Source organism: Convolutriloba macropyga, chromosome 7 (genome assembly GCF_964194025.1).
Source record: "Convolutriloba macropyga chromosome 7, txConMacr16.3, whole genome shotgun sequence".
In the NCBI taxonomy this organism is placed as follows: Eukaryota; Metazoa; Xenacoelomorpha; order Acoela; family Convolutidae; genus Convolutriloba; species Convolutriloba macropyga.
This window is the reverse complement of record NC_134474.1, coordinates 74,271,604-74,294,871: the sequence shown is the minus strand read 5'-3', so window position 1 is coordinate 74,294,871 and position 23,268 is coordinate 74,271,604. Positions and strand designations below refer to the sequence as shown.

At 34.7% G+C, this 23,268-nt stretch overlaps 1 protein-coding gene across 1 annotated transcript in view; it reads left to right on the top strand.

Annotated features, from left to right (window-relative positions):
• The window catches only part of LOC142342533 (flotillin-1-like), a 113,989-nt gene extending 103,942 nt beyond the window's left edge, over nt 1–10,047 (top strand). The window contains exons 7-9 of the mRNA XM_075393885.1: nt 4,747–4,899; nt 5,480–6,016; nt 9,820–10,047. Coding sequence (XP_075250000.1) covers nt 4,747–4,899; nt 5,480–6,016; nt 9,820–9,864 — 735 coding nt within the window. The 3' untranslated portion in view covers nt 9,865–10,047. The remainder of the gene's footprint in view (nt 1–4,746; nt 4,900–5,479; nt 6,017–9,819) is intronic.
• The last annotated feature ends 13,221 nt before the right edge of the window (nt 10,048–23,268 follow it).

The window sequence follows — 23,268 nt, the reverse complement described above, 5'->3', positions numbered from 1 at the left end:
TTTGGAGTGATTTTGGTGGTGAACAAAAAGGAAAAGCGGAGCGAAAAGAGAGTGGTTTTTGTTCATACCGCTGTTTTTGAGAGAGCGAAAAATTGATGTGTGAAAAAATTTTCTCTAAGCGAGCGATTTTTTTGCTCACGTGCGGCTTTTAAGAGCAGTTTTTTTGCAACTTTTGATGGTTATGAGGTTTGATTATGATATTGTATTAGTTTTAGGCTTGTTGTGGTAGGAATTGAAGGTTTCAAATAGTAAATTTGAGTTTAATGCTAATTTGGATGTTTTTGATCAGTTTTGCTGATTTTTAGACGAAATTTAATGATTTTTGCCTGTTTTTTGGTGCTTTAAGTGGGATTTGGATAGAAGCTTGTTACTTAAGAAATTTTCAGATACCAATTGACTAAAGTTTTCTTGTTATAACTCATTTTTTTCTTAGGAAAATTGACAGAAAAATTGAGAAATATCAAAACCATTTTTCTTATTTTTTTGAAGTTTTTCTTTTTATAATCTTAGACAAGTTCCTTAGCCTATTATGACTTGCCCATTGTTTTGCGAGCTTTTCATTGCTCTAATTGCAAAGAAACTTTATTCGGCTTTATGTTTTCTTGTACTTTAAAAAAAACAAGTTAAAAAAAACTTAAGTTTTTATAGTTTTTTTTGTTCAATTTGTTTTTGAATGCCGTGTCTATTCTTCCTTAATTTTTTATGGCATTTGTGGAGGTTCAGGGTTCACAATAGTTGTTCAGTTGTTTAGTCATAAGGATGGGCAATTTTCTTCGAGTCGTTTCCGGAATTCTTCCGGCTATGTTTTTTTGATTTAGGATCTGTTCACAACATTTTCATGATTTTTGAAGTCAAATTGGAGTAGTGATTTTGGTCACGCCGAAACCTGAAGTGGAGTGAAAAAGCGAGTGGTTTTGCGGCGTGAATTTTTTTCGCTCTAATTCGCAAGTAGTGAGAAAACGGTGTTTGAACAAAAATTCGGTTTCCCCCAAGTGGTTTTGTTCACATGCGGCAATTTCACTTTGATTTTTACTGTTTTTCGTTTTTTTTTGGATCCGATTTTTTTCTAAATGGTTTTCGCATTCCATTCATAGTTCATTCTAGGCCTAGTTTTTTGTTTTAACCAAATTTCCATTCCTCGCTAGTATTTTGTCCAAAATTTGCGAATCTGAATTTAAACTATGTTTTTTTTGTCTGTATCAGGGTGCTGATCTTCATGGTTGCTTGCTAACTTTCGTTTTCTACAGCGGTTGCTTTTTAGCTCTCATTCGATACCTGCATGTCTCAATTCCGTTTAAGTTTTAAATAGCACCTCTCGACAATTAAACATGAATACATCCAAAGTGAGCACTGACTATGCACAACGATGTTTAAGCTATAATGAGTTCTATGCTAGGAATACGGTAGCTATGGAAGTTGATCAAAGTTAACAACCGTTGTATTTTCGAAAATGGAAGTTGTTTGAAGCTTCTCCATTTTTTTTAGAATTTAAAATTGCTCTCGTACGAAGTTTGAAGAAATCATTAATTGCTCTCAAACGAAATTTGTAGAAATTTTATTAGTGCTGTGGTCTTTATAATACGATTTTTCCCATGACCAATTTTTTGTCTGCTCTTTTAACTTTTCGTCCTCAAAAACGAGATAATGCCTTCCGTGCTTTACCTGTTTGTCTTGTTTTTGAGGACGAAAAGGTGAAAGGGTCAGATGGAAAAATCGGTCAAACGAAAGAGCCTTACGACTTACTATGCAAGCATGCGACTCACCGTGGCATTTCAAGAAGCAAATTCATGATGTGAAGGGAAGTTATTAGTTTGACCTCGGGTGACTTTTAGCGTTGTGTAATCTAAATTTCTGTCAATCAAATTTTAAGTAGCAGAACTCAATGGGTGACATTCAGGAGACCCCCTCCCCTTGACTGAAGCAGGCTGCAATCGATAAAAGCTCCCACTAACCGTTCGAGAGCAATTACTCCCACTTTGGTCTGTTATTTTTCAGTTACTTCAATGCACTTTTTAATCGCTCTCAAACGAAGTTTGGAGCAATTATATTAGTCATGTCGGTCTTTTTTATGCAATTTTTCGCTTGAGCAATTTTTTGTCTGGCGCATTTGACTTTTCGTCCTCAAGAACGCGATAAACAGGTAGCGCCCAGCGGGCATTAAGTGCTCATAATTTGTTTTCGAAACTTATACTTATGGTGCGAAGGGTGGTTCTTAGATATTGACTCCCCCCACTGTTGCCACCCCATCAGCCCCCCGGTGCATTCCCCCGCTGCGCTCACTTACGCCCCTTCAATTAAGCTAAAACTAGCCTCACTAAATCGTGCCTAGCTACTGACGAAGCCAACCGCTCGCCGGTCGTTTGAGAGCAATTCGACCTACGTTAGTCGGTTATGTTAACCTACTTTTTTGCCTCTAGTTAACCGAGCTCATTCAGATGTTGAGGTACCTCCCTCGTTCTTGTCATATACCTTGTCATAATACTCAGCCGTGGTTCATTTATTATATTTTTACAATATTATTATCTTTATTTTGTCCTGAAGTGATATTCTTTTTGACATTCGTCCCTATCAAAATTGCTTCTGAGTGCAAGAAAGTTGTACAAATTAACAGCAATTTTGATGAAGATAAAGCGCGGTGAATAGACAGTTTTCGTTTCCCTTGCTTTCGTTCTTCTGGAAGTTGCCTAGGTTTTATGTTCCTTCATTAGGCTACTTTGTTCCAGCTTACAAAACTGCAAATTATTCTTTAGTCGGGCATGCTGTTTTGTGCATAGGTCAAAATCTACTTTACTCGTCGCTACGAGGATTTGATAGTTATATGCTGCTCTACTTTGTATAATGGTGTCTAATTCTTTGAGCTGGTTTATACCAAAGGAGATAGTTTGCATCTCTTCCGATATTTGAATTTCGCAACAATGAGTTTTTGATGAAAATTTCCATCAACTGCTCTTGAACGAAGATTGAGGCAATTGTTGTAGTCGTGTGTTTTTATGCAAAATTTTTGCTTGACAGTTTTGATGAAAATTTCCATTAACTGCTCTTGAACGAAGATTGAGGCAATTGTTGTAGTCTTTTGTTTTTATGCAAAATTTTTGCTTGATAGTTTTGATGAAACTTTCCATCAACTGCTCTTGAACGAAGATTGAGGCAATTGTTGTAGTCGTGTGTTTTTATGCAAAATTTTTGCTTGACAGTTTTGATGAAAATTTCCATTAACTGCTCTTGAACGAAGATTGAGGCAATTGTTGTAGTCTTTTGTTTTTATGCAAAATTTTTGCTTGATAGTTTTGATGAAACTTTCCATTAACTGCTCTTGAACGAAGATTGAAGCAATTTTTGTAGTCGTGTGTTTTTATGCAAAATTTTTGCTTGATAGTTTTGATGAAAATTTCCATTAACTGCTCTTGAACGAAGATTGAGGCAATTGTTGTAGTCGTGTTTTTATGCAAAATTTTTGCTTGACAGTTTTGATGAAATTTCCATTAACTGCTCTTGAACGAAGATTGAGGCAATTGTTGTAGTCGCGTGTTTTTATGCAAAATTTTTGCTTGATAGTTTTTGTTGAAAATTTCCATTAATTGCTCTTGAACGAAGATTAAGGCAATTGTTGTAGTCGTTTGTTTTTATGCAAAATTTTTGCTCGATAGTTTTTGATGAAAATTTCCATTAACTGCTCTTGAACGAAGATTGAGGCAATTGTTGTAGTCGTGTGTTTTTATGCAAAATTTTTGCTTGATAGTTTTGATGAAAATTTCTATTAACTGTTATTGAACGAAGATTGAGGCAATTGTTGTAGTCGTGTGTTTTTATGCAAAATTTTTGCATGACAGTTTTGATGAAAATTGCCATTAACTGCTCTTGAACGAAGATTGAGGCAATTGTTGTAGTCGTGTCTTTTTATGCAAAATTTTTGCTTGATAAATTTGATGAAAATTTCCATTAACTGCTTTTGAAGGAAGATTGAGGCAATTGTTGTAGTCTTGTTTTTATGCAAAATTTTTGCTTGATAGTTTTGATGAATCTTTCCATTAACTGCTCTTGAACGAAGATTGAGGCAATTGTTGTAGTCGTGTGTTTTTATGCAAAATTTTTGCTTGATAGTTCTGATGAATCTTTCCATTAACTGCTCTTGAACGAAGATTGAGGCAATTGTTGTAGTCGTGTGTTTTTATGCAAAATTTTTGCTTGATAGTTTTGATGAATCTTTCCATTAACTGCTCTTGAACGAAGATTGAGGCAATTGTTGTATTCGTGTGTTTTTAAGCAAAATTTTTGCTTGACAGTTTTGATGAAAATTTCCATTAACTGCTCTTGAACGAAGATTGAGGCAATTGTTGTAGTCTTTTGTTTTTATGCAAAATTTTTGCTTGATAGTTTTGATGAAACTTTCTATTAACTGCTCTTGAACGAAGATTGAGGCAATTTTTGTAGTCGTGTTTTTATGCAAAATTTTTGCTTGAAAGTATTGCCATTATATTCTAAAAGGTTATTTCGCTCACTTTCGTTAAAATAAACAAGATATTCACAATGCCCGGGGGTATGAAGTCTCCTGTGATGCTCTTTTAGAGCGTCAGTAGGCTTTAAGTGCAGGGTTTGTCGAAGTTCATAAAGCATAAGTTTATCATGATATAAAGAGCAGGGACTTTTTTCAAAACCAACCCATTTGAAATCACTTCGTCCGACGGTAGTCGGTTATATTTCCTCTATATTTCGAATATCAATACATACTATTTGAGTTGACTTCAGGAAGCACAGGCGCATCAGTTGAAAATGGAGGCCAAATATGCGAATGACGTGAAAATGGCAGAGTCTAAGAGGACATACGAGATAGAGCAAGCTAAATTCAACGAACAGATCTACATTCAACAAGCACAGGCTGATTTGGCCTACAATCTCCAGGTTGGCTAATGGTTATTTCTCACTCTAATTGCGAAGTTTGAATTGCATTACCAAATAGTGACGCAGAGTAAATAACCTGTTAAAAGGAGCTAAGCCAATCAAAGTTGCATGGTTGCATTCAGCTGTCAAATGAATTCAGATCAAGTTCATGTTTGCGTATAGTTTGGTGATTAGTTGTACTTCTAACCATGCTTTCTATTAGCGCGAGTGGTATTCACGGAAATATTATATTTTCAATACACAATTCTATACAAATTTCTATACAATTTATGAAGTCATTTTTCTCAAGCCATTGCAAGATTTTTGAATTTTGCGAAATAAAGAAAGCTGCTATGGCCGCTTACTTTATATCATAGTTGTACACAGCACATTATTTAACATTATTGTGACCACTGTACTCTTTTCTTGTCGATTTCGTAACGGAAATGTGTACTGAAGTTGAAGTTCGGAAGACAATAGCCTGTGGTGTTCAGACTACACAGAAGCTGACAAGTGCTTATGTTTCTAATTCTAACGTGTTATGTTTGACAAAAAGTAAAGATGGATTTGTTCTTGAAGTTAACGCCGTTGTTGTTTTTAGGCCGCTATTCAGCGTCAGAAAATTGTGGAAGAGGAGGCCAAAATTGTGGAGATTGAGCGACAGCAGCAGATAGCCATTCAGGAACAAGAGATCCTACGTAAGCAGAAAGAACTGGACGCTAAAGTCAGACAACCTGCCTTGGCTGAAAAGTACAAGAAAGAACAGCTTGCTAAAGGTCAAGCTATCAAGATTGTGAATGAAAGCGAGGCAGAAGCCATGGCCATCAAGATGAAAGGGGATGCACAAGCAGCCGCCGTCAATGCTAAGGCAAAAGCACAAGCTGAAGAAATGGAACTGAAGGCGCAGGCCTGGCAACAGTACCAGGATGCGGCTTTAGTTGACATGGTATTGCAGGCACTACCTCAAATGGTATCAGAAATAGCCACGCCCTTCACTGAGGGTACAAAGGGTATCAAAATGGTTGCGACTGGTAGCGAAGCTCAAGTTGGAGCCGCAAAATTAACTGGAGAGGTTCTTGACATTGTGGAGAGACTTCCGAATGTCGTCAACAACATGACCGGAGTTGATTTGTCGAAGGTGAGATGATGCTACGTACTGTAATGATGCGCTCTCTTTTATGATCTGTGCACACTTCTTGAGCAAATTTTTGGTTTTTGAGAAGTAATTTTCTTTCATGTGGAGTAATTTGGTTTCGATTTTCTGCGTTTTTTCGCTGAATGCAGTTAAAATTTAACAAGTATGTTCTAACTGTGCCTAGTTTCCATTGTCTATATCCCTCAATGGGCAGTTAATGCTTTTTATGACTTTGACACTATTTTTGATCATAATATATTGGTGTTGTGTGGTCACATGCTGTCTTTAATGATAGTATTTAGACTTTGCTTATGAGGCATAATAATGAAATCTAATTGATTTAGATGATAATTGATGCTTTTTGTGACGGACTCTTTCTTTTCATGAAAAGTTAGTGAATTTTTGAAATCTGCCCGTTGTTATAGCATTTATTATGGTCTTGTCTCTTATTCTAAATAATAAAAGATTTTATCGGCGTTCTAATGCGGACTACTTTCATGGGTCAATCATCTTCAGTTTGGCGACTGTTTTCAATCCTTTAAACATTTGAAAAGTTTCAGGGATTTCTGAAGCTTGCCTTCACTTGTTTGTCAATTTTTCCCCAATGGAGTCGATTAAAGATATTTTTTTGAATTCTTTAAATTGAATGATATCCTGCAATTACGAATTTGAATATTGTCTCAACTTTGAGGTCTTTTTTTCATAGAATGTTACTTTACCAAGTTTCCCATTTTGTCTTTTTTATAGCTGCGAAGCTGTAAGCTGTGCGTAGCTATATTGCGGTGCTCTTGGTTTTTTACAATTCAAAGAATTTGAATTGTATTGGGGCGCTGTCTTTTTTTTAGGATCTGTTCACACATTTTCATGATTTTTGAAGTCAAATTGGAGTAGTGATTTTGGTCACGCCGAAACAGGAAGTGGAGCGAAAAAGCGAGTGGTTTTGCGGCGTGAAGTTTTCGATTTTTTGGATCGGACTTTTTTTGAAATGGTTTTCCCAATCCATTCATAGTCCGTTCTTGGTCTAGTTTTCTGTTTAGTCAATGAAAATTCTCTGAATTGTGTGTCAGGACTTGTCCTGCTATGTTTTTTGTTTCGTCGTCTGACGCTCTTTTTTCGGTTTACATTTGTTCACACAGCAAAGCTGAAAAAGTCAAATTTTCTGAATGACTTCTTCCTCTCACTAACGGCATTTGCGCGCGTGACGTCATTTCTCACTCGCTTTAGCAAAAGTTTTTAGGATATTTGCGTGATTAAGTTTTGATCATACGTGACTTACCTCACTCAATAAAATGACTGTTGCACTTTAAAACTTAAGTTTAATTTGAATTTGTCTAAGGTCAAAGGAACTCCTATGTGCAGTAAAGGTCCCTAATAAGAGGCTTCTGTGGAATGAATTTTAACAAGCTTTTTTAATTTATCGCTGAATGTTTTTTAGCCTAGTTTTTTGAGCGGCGTCGATTTTTTTTTTCAATTTAGATCTGTATCTGTTTCTATCTCTATTATATGGCACGCAGGTCTATTCTTTCGCAGCTTTTCCGGCAATCTGCCGGCTATGTTCACTGTTTTTTATTGTTCTTCACAAAGTTGTTGTATGAATTCTAAGCACGCGTACTATCAGTAATTAACCTAAGTCGTATTTGTTTCTGATGGTTTTGACAACCATAGCGTTTGAATTAGAAGATTTTTTAAATTTGTTTTTTTTTGTTTGTTTTGCGCATCAAATAGGGTCCTACGTTTTGTTGACCGTCAAAGTTTGATGTACTGAAAATGTAGATATTCTGTTCTCTACTTAATTCAGTTTTTAGGATTGTAATTCGAGACCTGTCCTGCTATTGTTTTAAAATTCGTTTTCACCTTTTGCGGGTTTCGTTTATTGTGTAAGATACGGCTTTGACGTTTGATTTCTGACTTACCTCACTGTTTCTGGTGAACTGAATTTAGATTACGTTCAGCATATTTACGCAAATCTGGTCTAGGCCAAAAACCGAAATAAAAAACTGGGATAAACTAATGAAGGCCCGGCACTAATAATTAATGTTTCAAGACCTGATATGGTGCATTGCTTTCCTTGGAGTATGCTGCTTACTGGTAATGATGTTCAGCTTATTGTTCTTCAATTTAAATCGTGAGTTCATATTTTTCTAATCTCATTATACTGCAGAGGAAATTAGAACATTTTCAAACTTAAAAAATAGGTTTTGTCGATTTTTCTATTTTCTAATAGGCGGTTGATTTCCGGCAATTTGCCAGCTATGGGTTTTTTTTCATGACTTCACTTTTTGTTTTCAGATTGTTCAATTTGTTGAACATTGGACTTGAGCGGTAGATTCGTATCTAGTATATAGTAATTAATAGCTGTGATAGCCAACTTTAATAGGCGTTCTCTCGGTTTTTTATTTCATCGTCAAGATTGTCACACTTATATGAAATCAAATTGTTTTTGTTCCTTCATTCATGCATTTTTGACTATTGCATTTTTCATTGTTCATTCGCGTGATCATGGTTAGTCTCACGTAACTTAACTTCACTATCAAAAATGACTTCCCCACTCTTAAAGAGACCCTTATTTACTTCAATTGAATGAGATCATGTCAATGTCAACTGAGTTGATGCACTCTAATTGCAGGATATTTGCGGGCTGCTAATAGAAACAGCGATTAGTGAAAACGGAAATTTATTTTTTATGACCTTTAAGAATGCAGATCTACAAAGCCTACCGACCCCCCTCACTTGCCTACTCCCCCCACACACACACTACTTGCATACACTATCCCCACCTTTCTACCCCGCCACCCAAACCCAGCTACCATCCTCTCCCCTAAACCGACCTTCCCCGCCATCATGCCCCCATGAAGTGCACCAGCAATCAGTCCCCCATCTACCCTCACCCCTAAACTAAAATCGCATCTGCATTATTTTAAATTGATTAGGCAATTAATTACTGTCGAACAAAGTTGGAAGCAATTGTTGTAAACGTGTTTTTATGCGGAATTTTTGTTTGTCATTTTTTGTGCTAGAATAGTTGGTGACTTCTCAGGTGATTTGTTGACGCTTGATTTTTCATTTTTATTGATTTCAATTGCTCTAAAGAAGTCCAAAATAAAGATTTGTTGCTGAAAAAAACCCATTGTAACATAGGAAGTAACAAGAACCTGATAGCTGAGTGGTTTTTGCTGATGTTGAGAACGGCGGAAGTTGGGGGTTCAAATTTCTCCCTGGTTGAAATTTTTTTTTCACCGTTCAGAAAAGAGTTATCTACGCCTGAATTAAACTACCCCGCCTGTCGTTGGAGAGCAATTTGTCTTTCCGATGTCAGTTTTATGGTTTTGGTATTTCTTTTTGTCTTTGATATTTCTGATTGAGGTAAGCTTAGTTTAGGGATTATATTGCACGACTCTTGGGGTCGTTTCTGGTATTCAATGGCTATTGAAATGGTTTTTAATTCGATATTTCCCTTGACCGATTTGTCGTCTGACGCTTTTAAGTTTTTGTCCTCAAAAATGAGATGAACAGGTAACGCCAGGAAAATATTAATTGATTGAACAGTTCTCTTAGAGCCTTACGCCTTAACAAGTCTCTAGGTATGAAATTCACCGAAACTGACGAGAATGGTGTGCAGGGCGGTTTCTAATCGAAGGGTTTGAGGGCCCTCGTAATACTTTTTCTACTTTGAACAACCATGCATTTTCAAAAACGATATGGATTGATCTCTTATAAATGTCTTGCGAATTGTGGCGCTACATGAGTTAGCTTTTTGAATAAAGAAAAATTGTTCAATATGCAATCATTACCTATGTTCGTTTTAGGCTCTGGGAGGAACTCCATCAGGGCAAAAAGCTGCATTCAAGTGACCAACAGAATCTACCCACCTAGCAATCATCCATTTTATCATTCAACAGGAGTTTTATCAGACGTCAAGCTATTTAATATTTCGGGTCTTTAGTTAGATACAGTTATTTAATGTAATATAATTATTTCAGATTTTATTGAATTTAAATCAAAACGTTCAAATTTAAGCAGATTTTATGCAGTAATTTTTCACCCATTTTTTATTGAGGTTAATTTTCTTTGAGTTATTGTGGTTTATTTTGCTTTAATAAACAAACGCTCGAGAGCAAGTTTTTAGCTGTATTCTTAGAAACATAGATGGCAAACTTGGTTGAAGTTTTTAATAGTCGCACAGCGATAGCTGGGGCTATTATTGGCCTTCTCTTGGTTTTTTTATTACGACTCGAAGAGGAGTATTGGTTTTCTCTCGGTTTTTTTACGACTCGAAGAGGAGTATTGGTTTTCTTAAGGTTTTTTTTTACCGGAAGTACTATTCGTTCAGACGATGTTTTGACCTAAAAGCGAAAGCGAGTAAAATTGCAGTGTGAACTAATTTTTTCTGAGCGAGAGAAGTTTTTTGATCATGCGCTGCGTTTAGTGAATGACTTTTTGACATTGAAAAGTAGTTTTTGACTGAATGGCACATATAGATAACCGTTTTTAGCCGTTTTTTCGTCTAAGTGGCCTAGTTTTTTTGCTTGTAATTTGGTTTTTTGTAGAAATAATTTTAAATCGATGCTATGTTGATATGTAAACCCCGGAAATTGATAGCACAGTATTTTGCATAGCCTGAAATTGCGTTTCAAATGCGAAATTGGCACATATTTATTGATTTTTTAGTTAATTTTTGGCGTTTTTTCTATTAATTTCTTCATTTTTGGATTGTTTTTGTCAAAAATCAGTTAATATGGCAACTTCCCTTTGATAATTCATATACTCAATGCCTCTTTTACCTCGATGTAATTTTGTTTCATAAAATTGTACCTTTGCTAATCCGATTTTCGTAGTTTTTTGCCAATTTTTTTCAGTTTTTTTGTTTGTATTTTGCTTTTAATTACTAGAAATAGTATTTTGGGGAACATGAGGGACTTTAATTTCGTTTCAATAAAAATTCAATCATTTTTTGGTGTTAAGTTTTTGAAAAAACAGATAAATTTTTTTCATATATGCAGTCTTAAATATTTTTAACACTTTTTTGCAAATTTTTTTATTGTTTCGTATGTCTGAATTCTGCTTTTTCTTGTTTTATTCTGTTCAGCAATTTGGATTTTTGTCTCGAATGACTCGTTGTCTTTTCTATGTCTCGAATGCTGATCAATGAAATGTACTGGTTTTTCTTGATTTTTTTAATTTTGTTTTTTAACTTTCAAAAATCAAGAATTGGTCTTTTTGTTACGGTGTTCCTAACATTGTGTCCATACTCTTCACATTCTCGTTTGTATCATTCTAGTTTTGTCCTGGCACTTACTTTTGTATTCGTTATATTGGTTTTTTCAGTTGTTAAAAAATTGAATGAATTCAGCTTTTTCTTAGATCTTTGTTTCTTCGGTTTGCAATTGATTTAATTCAAAATAAGGCAGTACTGAAAGTTTGCTAGAAAGTCTTTTCCAACATTTCGACTTATTACTATTCATTGCATTTTTCTTCCGGGCTTGGTATTGTTTTTAGACGATTGTTTGCCTTTGAATATTATTCTGTTGCTTTTGTTTTTCTATTAATTTAATTTTTGAATTATTTTGAAATCATGTTGTCTAGCATATATAACAACAAGGAAGAATAATGCATTATTTTTGTTTTAATTGCCGTGATTAGAAATCTAATCGTAGTGGTTCTCTGATTCTTTAGTTTGAGCACTCTTTTTTGAATAATATTGACTTTCCTGTCTTTTTTGAAAAGTTTTTATCTGCCGTTTGCTTTAGAATCATTAGAATGATTAATTATCTGAGGGCAATTGATGGCCCTGTCAGCTTTGTCAGGCTATCAGTTTTTTGACCATCCTAAAAATTTCCGACTTTTTTAACGTTACCAAACGTTTTCAATAATAAAATTTTGCTGCATTTTCTTTCTCTTGATGACAGTGGTTTAAATTTCACCGATTTTTAGATCAGACCCGTGGAGGTAATGAGTTAATGGTTTAATACAAAAGGTAATGGCTTCAGCTTTTTGTGAAGTTTTGGTGCTTCGAGTCACTTCCGGAATTCTTCCGGCTATGTTTTTTTTACAGGAAGTAGATTTATTCACGCGGCATTTTGACCTAAAAGCGAAAGTGAGAAAAGCTGTCTTGGTGAACAGATTTTCGCTAAGGGAGAGAAGTTTTTTGATCATGCGCTGCGTTTAGTGAATGACTTTTTGACTTTGAAAAGTAGTTTTTGACTGAATTGCACATATAGATAACCGTTTTTAGCCGTTTTTCGTCTAAGTGGCCCAATTTTTTTGCTTTTAATTTGGTTTCTTGTAGAAATAAATTTTATTCGATACTATATTAAAATGTCAACCTCGGAAATTGATACCACATTGTTTTGCAGAGCCTGAAAATGCGTTTCAAGTTGAAAATTGACACATAATTCTTGATTTTTTAGTTAATTTTTAGCTTTTTTAATATTAATTTCTTCATTTTTGGATCTTTTAACCGTCTTTTTGTCAAAAATCAGTTAATATTGCAACTTCTCTTTGATAATTCCTATACTCAACGCCTCTTTCTACCTCGATGTAATTTTGTTTCATAAAATTGTACATATGCTAATCCGATTTTGGTAGTTTTTTTTCCGATTTTCGTCAGTTTTTCGTTTGTATTTTGGTTGTAATTGCTAGAAATAGTTTTTTTGTGCAACATGAGGGACTTTAATTTCGTTTCAATAAAAATTCATTCATTTTTTGGCGTTAAGTTTTGAAAAAACAGTTAAAACTTTTTCATAAATGCAGTCTTAACTTAAAAGTTCTTTGACCATTTTTTTTGCAAAATGATTCAATGTTTCGTATTCATGAATTCTGCTTTTTCCTGCTTTTTGTTCTCTTCAGAAGGATAGATCTTTGTATCGGATGACTAGTTATCTTTTGTCTTATGTCTTGAATGCTGAACAATGAAATGTATTCGTTTTTCTTGAGTTTTTTAAATTGACTTTCAACTTTCAAAAATCAAGAATGACTTTTTGTTACGGTGTTCATTACATTGTGCCCATATTATTATTCTAGTTAGTATCATTCTAGCTTTGTCTTGGCACCTACATTTATTTTCGGTATATTGATTTTTTCAGTTGTAAAAAATCAATGATTTCAACTTTTTCTTAGATTTTCGTCGTTTCTTTGGTTTGCAATTGATTTCATTCAACATAAGGCAGTACTGAGAGTTTGATAGCACGCTTTTTCCAAAATTTCTACTTCTGACTAATTACTACAGCTTTTTTCCGGTCTTGGTATTAATTAAAACAATTTTTTGCCTTTGAATATTCTGCTGCTTATGTCTTTTCTATGATCAATTTTATTTTTGATTTAGTATGAAATCATGTTGTCTAGCTTATGTACAAGAAGGAATAGGTGTATGTTGTTTTTTTTCTTAATCGCAGTGATTAGAAGTGTAATTATAGGTGTTTTCTGATTCTTAAGTTTGAGCTTTCTTTGAAAATATTAAAAGTAGTTTCTAAGATTATTATCTGCCGTTTGCTTTCACGATCTTTTTCAGATTAGAATATTGAATTATTTGAGGGCTATTGATAACCTTGTCAGCTTTTCCAGACTATCAGGTTTTCGACCACCTTAATTATTTTGGATTTTTTAACGTTACCAAACGTTTTCAATAATATAAAATTTTGCTGCATTTTGTTTCTCTTGTTGACAGTGATTTAAGTTTCACCAATTTTTAGAGCAGACCCTTGGAGGTAGTGAGTTAATGATTTAATACAAAAGGTAGTGGCTTCCGTTGCAATTAAGGTTTTGTTAGTGAAGTTCTGACGCTTCGAGTCGCTTCCGGAATTCTTACGGCTATGTTTTTTATTTCGTCGTCATATTTTGTTACGACCATATGACGTCACAGCCACTTTTTGTTCATTCGTTCATGCAATTTCAACTGAATTGCATGTGTGACGTCATTTTTCGCTCTTAGTGGAGCGATTTTTTTTGTTCATGCGCGTGATTAAATTTTTGGTCACACTTGACTTACCTCACTCTCAAAAATGACTTCCTCACTTTGAAATTGACTTTTATTTACTTTAATTCAAAGAGATAAGGTCAAATGGGTGTGTGTCAGTCTAAATGAAGGTTATTTGAGATCAGCTAATAGAGGCAGCAATAACTTATACAGATTTTAATAAAAATATAACAGATCAGCCTTCAATGAAAAGACGAATTTTTTTGGTCTGTCTTTTTTACTGGTTTTTTTAGACTGCCGATCTACGAATCGATTGCGGCTATTTTCTGGCAATCTGCCAGCTATGTTGTAATATTTTTTGTACATTTATAAAGCTGCCAACATCTGCCAACTCTGCATTGAAAACTATTTTGTGGGCCAGTATACTACAGCAGCGGTGGACCAGAACATTTTAGCCACCGTTTTAGAAAGATATCCTGACTAATAGTTCGGATAGCGAGCTATTATTGCCCTCATCTTGTTAATAGCCGTGAAGCGATAGTGGCTATTACTGGGGACATCGTGTTTTTTATAGTTCAAAGAATTTGAATTGTATTGGTGCGCTGTCTCTTTACGACTCGAAGAGTGAATTTGAAATTGGAAATGAAACATGTGAAAAAATTTGGAGTGATTTGTTTGCTGAATAAAATGGAGAATGGAGCGAAAAGAGAGTGGTTTTTTGTTCATATCACTGTTTTCTATAGAGCGATAAATTGAAGTGTGAAAAGAAATCTGTAAGCGAACGAAATTTTTTGCTCACGTGAGGCATTTTAAAGCAGTTTTTTTTTCAGTTTTTCGGTTTTTTCTGTTCTTTAGACGAATTTCTTAGCCGATTATGACTTGCCTATTGTTTTGCGAGCATCTGGATACCCTATTGGCAGAAAGGATTTTTTCTTTGGATCTATGTGCCTTTGTAATATTAAAAAATTTCCAGTTTTTTTTTAGTCCCAAGTTGTTTGTAAGAGCCTATTTTTTTCAGAATTTGGCTTAAGTATTTTTTAAAAATTCTCATAAGTGGCTTTAGTAGGTACTACTTCTTTTTATGAAGTAATTTTGGCAGTGATAGTTATTGCGGGGTCTCAATTTATGACAAAATTTATCAGATTTTTATATTTAAACAGATTTGATTTTTTGTTTTTACTTTTTGTTTTATGGTTTTGTTCCAAGATAATCCTAAATTAGTGGAGGCACGCTTTGTCTGATGAGTAGTTGGATGGCGTTTATGTGAATTTTCACTTCGAGTCGTTTGCGGAATTCTTCCGGCTATATATTTTAAGATCTGTTCAAGCTTTTTTCGGCTTTTTCACGTCAGTGATAATTTAATTTATTAGAGTGGTGATTTTGGTCACACTGAAATAATAAAGGGAGTGAAAAATCGAGTAGGTTTGAGGCGTGACTTTTAAAGAAATACCTTTAAAGTGGAGTAAGAAATTGGTGTTCGAACAATTTGGCGTTGTTTGTCATGGATTTTTTTTCAGTTGCGCCAATTTGACTTGTTTCCAGAGTTTCCTCTCCTTCAGTGCTTTTAAGACGGCAAATATGTGTTCTAATTGTGCCTATTTGCCTTTGCTTGAATTCATTGAGGGGCAGCTAAGTCTTTTTATGACTTTGCCACTATTTGATGTCATAAAATATTAGTGATCTTTTGATTTGGCCCCTTTTAAATTTATCGGTTGTCTTATTACTAAGTACCATCAAGGGCAGGTCTGATTGGTTGTTTTTCTTTTCAACTTTGTCGTCTTAACTCAGTCTAATTATCGACAGGTCTCATTGTTGCTTAAAGCGTTTCAATTAAAGCACGGCCTTTCAGTTCATAGCTATTGTTTTTCGTGACTTATACGCTTGTTCGTTTTTTTTTAAATCTTTGATTTTTTTTAGTTTTGCCAGTAATTGTTGTACTTATTGCTGTCTTATCAGTTAATCTCATTGGTGACAGAACTCATCGGTGGTCATTGAGGACTCAATTAATTAATGTAATTGTACCCTACAGCAGCGGTTGCGTTTTGACTTTTATGTTAAGTGTTTTCAAAAGGTTTCAGCGAGTTTTATAGCGATTATTGGTTATTTTTATCTTAATATTCAGTTTTGTTGGTGAGAGGACTCATCGATATTTAATGACAGGTTGCTAATGAGAAATAGAGGGGTATAGTTGGCAGTTTGGGTTCATAGCAGTTGTTTTTTGATGATGATCCTGTCTTTTCAAAAAAATAAAACTTGAATTTTTAGTCTTGCTTGTTTTTGTTGTTCTGGTGTTGTTTTTTTTGCGTAGTCTCATTACTAACAGCTCTCACTTGCCTTTTAAATTGGAGTTAATGTTTGTCACGGCATAAATCAATACAACTCTGAATGGTACTTCAGGACTTTTCCTTCGATGATTTTTAATTCGTCGTCTCAATCGATGATTCTGGCGACCATTGACCTTTTCATTTTCAGTGACTCCTACTGCTTTGCAGTTAAAGTTTGTGTACGTGACGTCATTTGTTCTGCTTTTAGGTAAATTGCGTGAATTACCTCACTCAACAAAATGACTTCTGAAATCACTTCATGAATTTTTATGAACATTTATTAGTTTAAGTTCAATAGTGTGCATCCAAGTAGTGCAGTGCCAAAGGTAAATACCCGAACTCTTCAGTATTGAGTCTTGGGTTTTTGATTTAGAATATTAAATTTGCAAAAAACTATTAGGACTTACTTATAGAGCGTATATGTCTCATAAAAATGACAATCCGAATCTAACCCAAAAAGTCTGGTGGTCTATTAAGGGACTGGTGGTCAATCTCTATCTTATTGCTTTAATTGTTTGAATTCCATGGAAGGCCAGAAGCGTCTATCGCGGCTTTTTTCCGGCAATCGGCTGGCTATGTTTTTTCAAAATTCAAGTACTTGGATTGAACTTTGGCGCTGATTATCTTCAAAGCTTTGTTCTCAAACTTTTCGACATTTTTGATGTAAACAATGAGTCAGATATCAGCAGCTAATTTAGTCATGCTGGAGTAGTACATTAAGCGAAAAGGCGATTAGTTTCAGAGAGTAGTTTCTTTTGAAAATGCTTTCAAAGTGGAATTGAGGAATTGATCTTCAGAAAATTGTTCGTTATTTGAAAGAATTTTCTTCCACGTGCGGCAATTTGACTTCTGTTTTAACAGTTTTTGTCGCATTATTTCAAATGCTTTCAGATACGATACGTGTATTCTAATGGCGTGCATCCTAGTTGTTGCGTAATCACATTATCTTTTTATGCAGATATCTGACGATTTTTGCGACTTCAACTCTTGGTTTCAAATATTAGAGTCTTGCACTTTGGCCCGTTTTAGTTGTTTTTTGTCTCACCACTTAGTCTCAATGCGGATATGTTTCATGATTTTTAATGAAAAAGCATAGGTGAAGCTGTTTATTGTTTTCAGTTGCTAGCCTATGGTTTTTTGAACTTTGAAAATGTTTTTCATAAATTTTTTGAGTTGTGCTTGAATTTGTTGTTCAGTTTGTTTAAGTGCTCTTGAACGAAAATTATAGCAATTATTGTGAACGTCTTGGTCTTTTTATGCAGATTTTTTGCTTGACCGTTTTGCGCTTTTCATCTAGAACATGCTTTTACTTCTCAAGTATCTTCTCCACGCTTTCGTTCTTCATTTTTGAGTGATCTCTATTGCTCTCACTCCGAAATAAAGCTTATTGCTTTTATAAAATTGGTTGCAGCCTAGCAAAAAGTAGTGACTGATAGTTGAGTGGGAAGTGCATCTGGTAATGGAGCGGGAGGGCAATGGTTCGAATCCCGGCGGGTTCAAATGTTTTTCCACCCGCCTGTCGTTCGAGAGCAATTATTCCCGTTCGAGATAATGAAAAATTTCGTCAGCTCTCTTGCAACGGAATTTCATCCAGTTAATTTTTTTGGCTTGCAGCTTAGTTTTTCTTAAATATTGTTTATTTCTGAATTTCAAAACAATCCTTCGTCTTTTGTTCTTTTTGTCCTTCTGTCCCTTAACTTAATTTAAAAGTCAAACGCTTTTTAGTGTTAAATAGTATTACGTGTTTCATTGCTTTCAACGGAAGTTTCAATATTTTTCTTGTCGTTTTTTGCGGTTTTTCGTTTGAGCGACTCTTCGTCTGACTGATCCTTTTGACTTTTCATACTCAAAAACGAGATAAACATGTAGCGCCCGGAGGGTATTGAGATTTCTTAGAGCCTTACGGTATGCAATTCACCGAAACACTCATACTGTGAACCGACCAATTCATAGTGTGAATGGCGGTTGTTTTACCACTCCTCCTTTGACCCTTCCCCCACTTCCTCCTTACCCAATCAGAAACTTCGCAGCTAGCTAATGAGGACGATAAATTCTCGCCAATCTTTTGAGAGCTTTTTGCTGATGTTTGTCGGTTCTTTTTCTTGGCTCACGTCAAATCAATATTTCGTTCATGCATTTATTCAATTTTTAATGAAATGCTTGCGTGACCGTCTTTTTTTCGTAGTAGAAACAGTTATTTTCTTTCGTGTGATTAAGTTTTTGATCATACATGGCTTACCTCACTCTCAAAAATGACCCCTCAATTTCAAAACAACTCTCTTACTTTAGTTCATGGAGATAAGGTCAACTGAGTATGTCACCCTAATTGATTATTTGAGGTCATCTAATATTAACAACACATAAGTTATTCAATTTTTTCTAAATCGAAATATGAGATCTCAGCAATGACTGCAGTTTCTTTTCGGTCATTTTTTAAATGTTTTTGGGACTGGTTTAGGGATCTCCCGTAGTTTTCTTGGAATCTGCCAGCTATTTACTTTTTCCATTTTTACCATGTAAAATGATTAGTCAGAAAAATTTAATATTGCTCAAAATTTTAATTAAAGTGTTCGAACTAAAATAGTTCATTTGATGCTTCAGTCTATTTCTATTTAGGTTATGAACCGATGCTGCTCAGCCGATCAACAAAAATAGGCAACTTGCTTAGAATATTTTAAACATCAAGTCAACTGTTTAAGCACAGGGGCTAAAGAGTTTTAGCACGAGAGAAATTTCTGGGAGATGAGATTTTAAACCTGATGGAGAGATGATTTGGATTTTATTGGTGCGCTGACTTTTTTTTACAATTCAAAGACTTTGAATTGTATTGGGGCGCTGTCTTTTTCTTAAGATCTGTTCACACATTTTCATGATTTTTGAAGTCAAATTGGAGTAGTGATTTTGGTCACGCCGAAACAGGAAGTGGAGCGAAAAGGCGAGTGGTTTTGCGGCATGAATTTTTTTCGCTCTAATTTTAAAGTAGAGTGCGAAAATGGTGTTTGAACAAAAATTCGGTTTCTCGGTAGTGGTTTTTTGTTCACATGCGGCAATTTCACTCTGATTTTTACTGTTTTTTTCCGATTTTGTGGATCGGATTTTTTTAAATGGTTTTACCAATCCATTCACAGCTCATTCTAGGCCTAGTTTTTTGTTTGAATTAAAATTTCATTTCTCGCTAGTGGTTTTTTTTGTTCACATGTGGCATTTTGACATTGTTTTTTTCTTATTTTTTGATCTGATTTTTTAAAAATGGTTTTCTCAATTCACTCATAGTCCATTCTAGGTCTAGTTTTTCTGTTTATTCAATGAAAATTCTTTGAATTGTACGTCAGGACTTGTCCTGCTATGTTTTTTACTTTTCACATTTTTTCAACTTCATTTCCCTGAGAGGTCAAATCTGAGTGATTTTAATCCCGCTGGAGTATTGAAGGGAGTGAAAAAGCGAGTAGGTTCGAAGGGCATATCAAATTAGGCATTTAAATCAAATTTGTGTTTGAACAGATTTTAAGTTTTTAAATGCAAGCTTTTTATGCGCCAGTTTTACTTTATTTTTATGTATTTCGCCTGACTCTTTTTGACTATTTTCTTCAAAGGTCATACATGTGATCTAGTAACGCATTATTATATATTCTGAATTGATCAAAGGGCACTTATTGGTTTATACAACTTAGACACTGTTTGTATAAAATATCTAATTGATTGTTTTGATCCTTTATATAGTTCTTTTTGTTGTCCTATTTTGTATTCTCATTAACGACTAGTCTTGGCCCCCTGATGATACGTAATAGAAGCTGTGTAATTTTAAAGTTATATTTTCTTTTGAGAGTCATGTCCTTTTTGTGGTTCTTTTTGTCATCTTATCACTTAGTCTCATGGCAGATTTTAATGTTTGATAATGCGGCAACAATGAATCCAGCTAATGGTGTGAGTTCATATTGTTTCTCATGACTTTGACACTATAAGCTGGTTTTAGTTTTGCATGTATTTGTACTGTTTGTTTTCAATCACTTAATCAGATTAATCATCAGCAGATCAGTGATCCTTTAATAATGAGGTTTAAGTAATCGACTGAATTGCTTCTTCATAGCCAATGCTCTCTATGACTTTGCCACAAATTGTTTCTGCCCATTTTTACTGTTCATATTGTCTTATAATATGTCTCATTGGTGACAATGGTAATCAGTTACTGAGTCATAATTGATTAAATTGTTGATATGCGTTCATGGTGGTGTTTTTCGACTTTATCAATATTATTGGATTTTATAAATGTTATCTGTAGAGAAAATTTTACTGGATTTTTGAGTCTCGCTGGTTTAGGCTTGTGTGTTCTTTTCGCTTTGTTCTCAAAATTGACAATTCCCATTGCCCTTTCAGTGCGGCGTAATTTTGGTCAATTTATCGGCTTAAACTTTCGCTTTCATTGCCTTACGTAGTACCATTTGTTGTTTTTTATCATAGTTTTTCGTGATTTTTATAAAACCTTGACCAAATTTGTTGTTCTTTTGGTCACCTTTTCGTCTAACAGAATTGCTAATTGTTGTTTTGTTTTTCAACAAGATTCATTTTTGATATCCACAAGATATCTACAAGTTAGAAATCGATGAGATATTTTTGTTTTCTATTATTTTTTGCGCATGCCGAATCGTGTGCTTTGTTTACTGACATAGTTTGATGTTGGTGGATTGGTATTGATTGTCAGTTCCTTTGTTTAGTCGATTTTATGAATTATATTTTTTCACATGTCTTGCTGTTTTTTTCGTAATTTTCATGCTTGAATTCTCTGAACTATTATCGAGGCTTCGCTCGGTGGATTAAAGCTATGGCTGAGTGGATCAAATGAAGAACTTGCTGTTCCAGATCGGTTGTTAAAATTATTCGTTTTTGTGTTCAGGATTTTTTCTGTGGGTAGCTGGGAGTTTTGTATGTTTTAGGTCGGAGAACTCAATTTTGCTAACTCATCGCTGACGTTCTTCTCGTTTATGACGTTAACTCCAAAAGCAGCATATGCTCGAATGATTTTGACGTACTACCAAACAGGTCCAAAGTTGATAACTGTGTGCTCTGTCTGTAGTATCCGTGATAGGGGAGAGCTGTAATACTTCTGGTTTTTCATGTTTTTTTGCTGGCCCCACCAAAGTAGTTCTGTTCTTTCCTTAACACTGTTTTCCAACAATCTCAATATTTGAAAATAACAGAGAACGTCGCAATTCAATTAAAAATGAATTGGGCGCAAAATAACTTTTTTTAACAAAAACAAGCTATTAAAAGCTCAGAAACTTCGTTACAGTAAATAGTTATAACTATTTTTCGTAATAACGCAACCTATTGGTCTTTCAGAAAGCGAATTGAAACGTTCTAAACCAGTAACCTTCAAATGCTTTTGTAATCAAAATGAAGCGTGAATTTGGCGTAAACTTTGAGCAAATATTTGAAACTGTACATCCGTACAGAAGAAACTCTACAAGTCATTGAAAATGTCAATTGATGTATCCGAACACCCCTCTTATTTGCCCTGCCTCGCTGTACCACTCCCCTTGAAGATTGGCCAGCGATGAAAAAAAAGTATCGTACAAACTATATTTAGATTTATATCAAAAAACTTGAAAGCAAAGAACGCTTTATCGAAAAAGTTTATCAAGTTATCAAAAAGAATTATTAAAGGGAAATCGACAATGAGGAGGTTCTTCTTCATGGGCTGACGAAGCACCCGACGCCACCCTTGAACAGGTTACTGTTTCAAAAGCAAAGGTCTCTTTTGCTGAGAAGGTAAGAGAGTTCGACGCGATTGAACATAAAAATGTTCAATCATGTCGAACTCTTACCACAGAGCAAGTCGAAATTGTTTTTGGTAGTAGCATTATCATTTGATTAAACGAAATCTTTCGCACTGTAACAATGGTGAATAATAGCGTTGCACACTGCAACCAGATTTATCAGGACAATGTTCATCTGAACTGTTGTAAAGGTCTATCTGAACTGTTATCGTATAAAATGCCTATTAGAAACAACTCTCACTTCATTCAATTTGTACTGTGGTAATTACTATCAACCTCGGTCTACTAATTTTTAGAGCCCTTATTAACTTCCGGTTTCTGTTTTGATCTCATTGTTAGGCCAAGTATTCGTTAATGTGTGCACTCAACTCCTAATTTGAAGTCACGCGCGGCATATGTGGCTTCTTCTATTCCCACGGCTACATTGATCAGATCAGCGGATATAATTATTAATGAACAGTAAACAAAATTAATTCGATAGGAATTTTATATCTAACGCTTTTCCTAGTATCAAGTCTTCTACTACAAGCTATAATTGGCCTATTTTTTCCTTTAAAAAGTGGAGACATCGAATTCAATCCTGGACCGCTCTCCACTTATAAAGACGTGTTTGAAATCTCAAAGAAACAACCAGATAATTTCAAAATGTTCTTAAATGCTCTTAGCATAACTAAAAAAAATAGTACAACCTAAGGCTGTAATTAATGATATTGGGACTAATTGTGTATTTGGAAGAACAGAGATTTGACTGAGTGACACCGATTCTGATCTTTCAGTGAATCCTTACAAAAACTCATTCAATTGTTTCGGAATAAGCAAAGGGTACTGCTTTTGCAAAAAAGTTCCAAGGTAAATTAAACATAGATTTGAACCAGCCAACTCAAAGTTTTGAGAGCCTGTGGGTAGAAATGAAAATAACGATAATCAGAAAGCATTGGTTGACATTGCGTACTGTCCCTAAAAAAGAAAACATGGTGAATTTCTGGACTATTTGGCTCTAAACATTGATAATGCGATTACTGAAAACAGGCCAATATTTCTAATGGGTGACTATAATTTGAATTATTTCTGCAGAAATGTAAAACAATTGGAAACCGTTTTCAGATCATTCGATTTGAATCCAATAAATGTTGAGTACCCCACGAAAGTCACGTCCAACAATAAAGCGCTCATAAGATTTTCTGGTAACCGATGAGTACCTGAAGGTAATGGTTGCCAGTTTCGACTCATTGATCAGCCGTGATC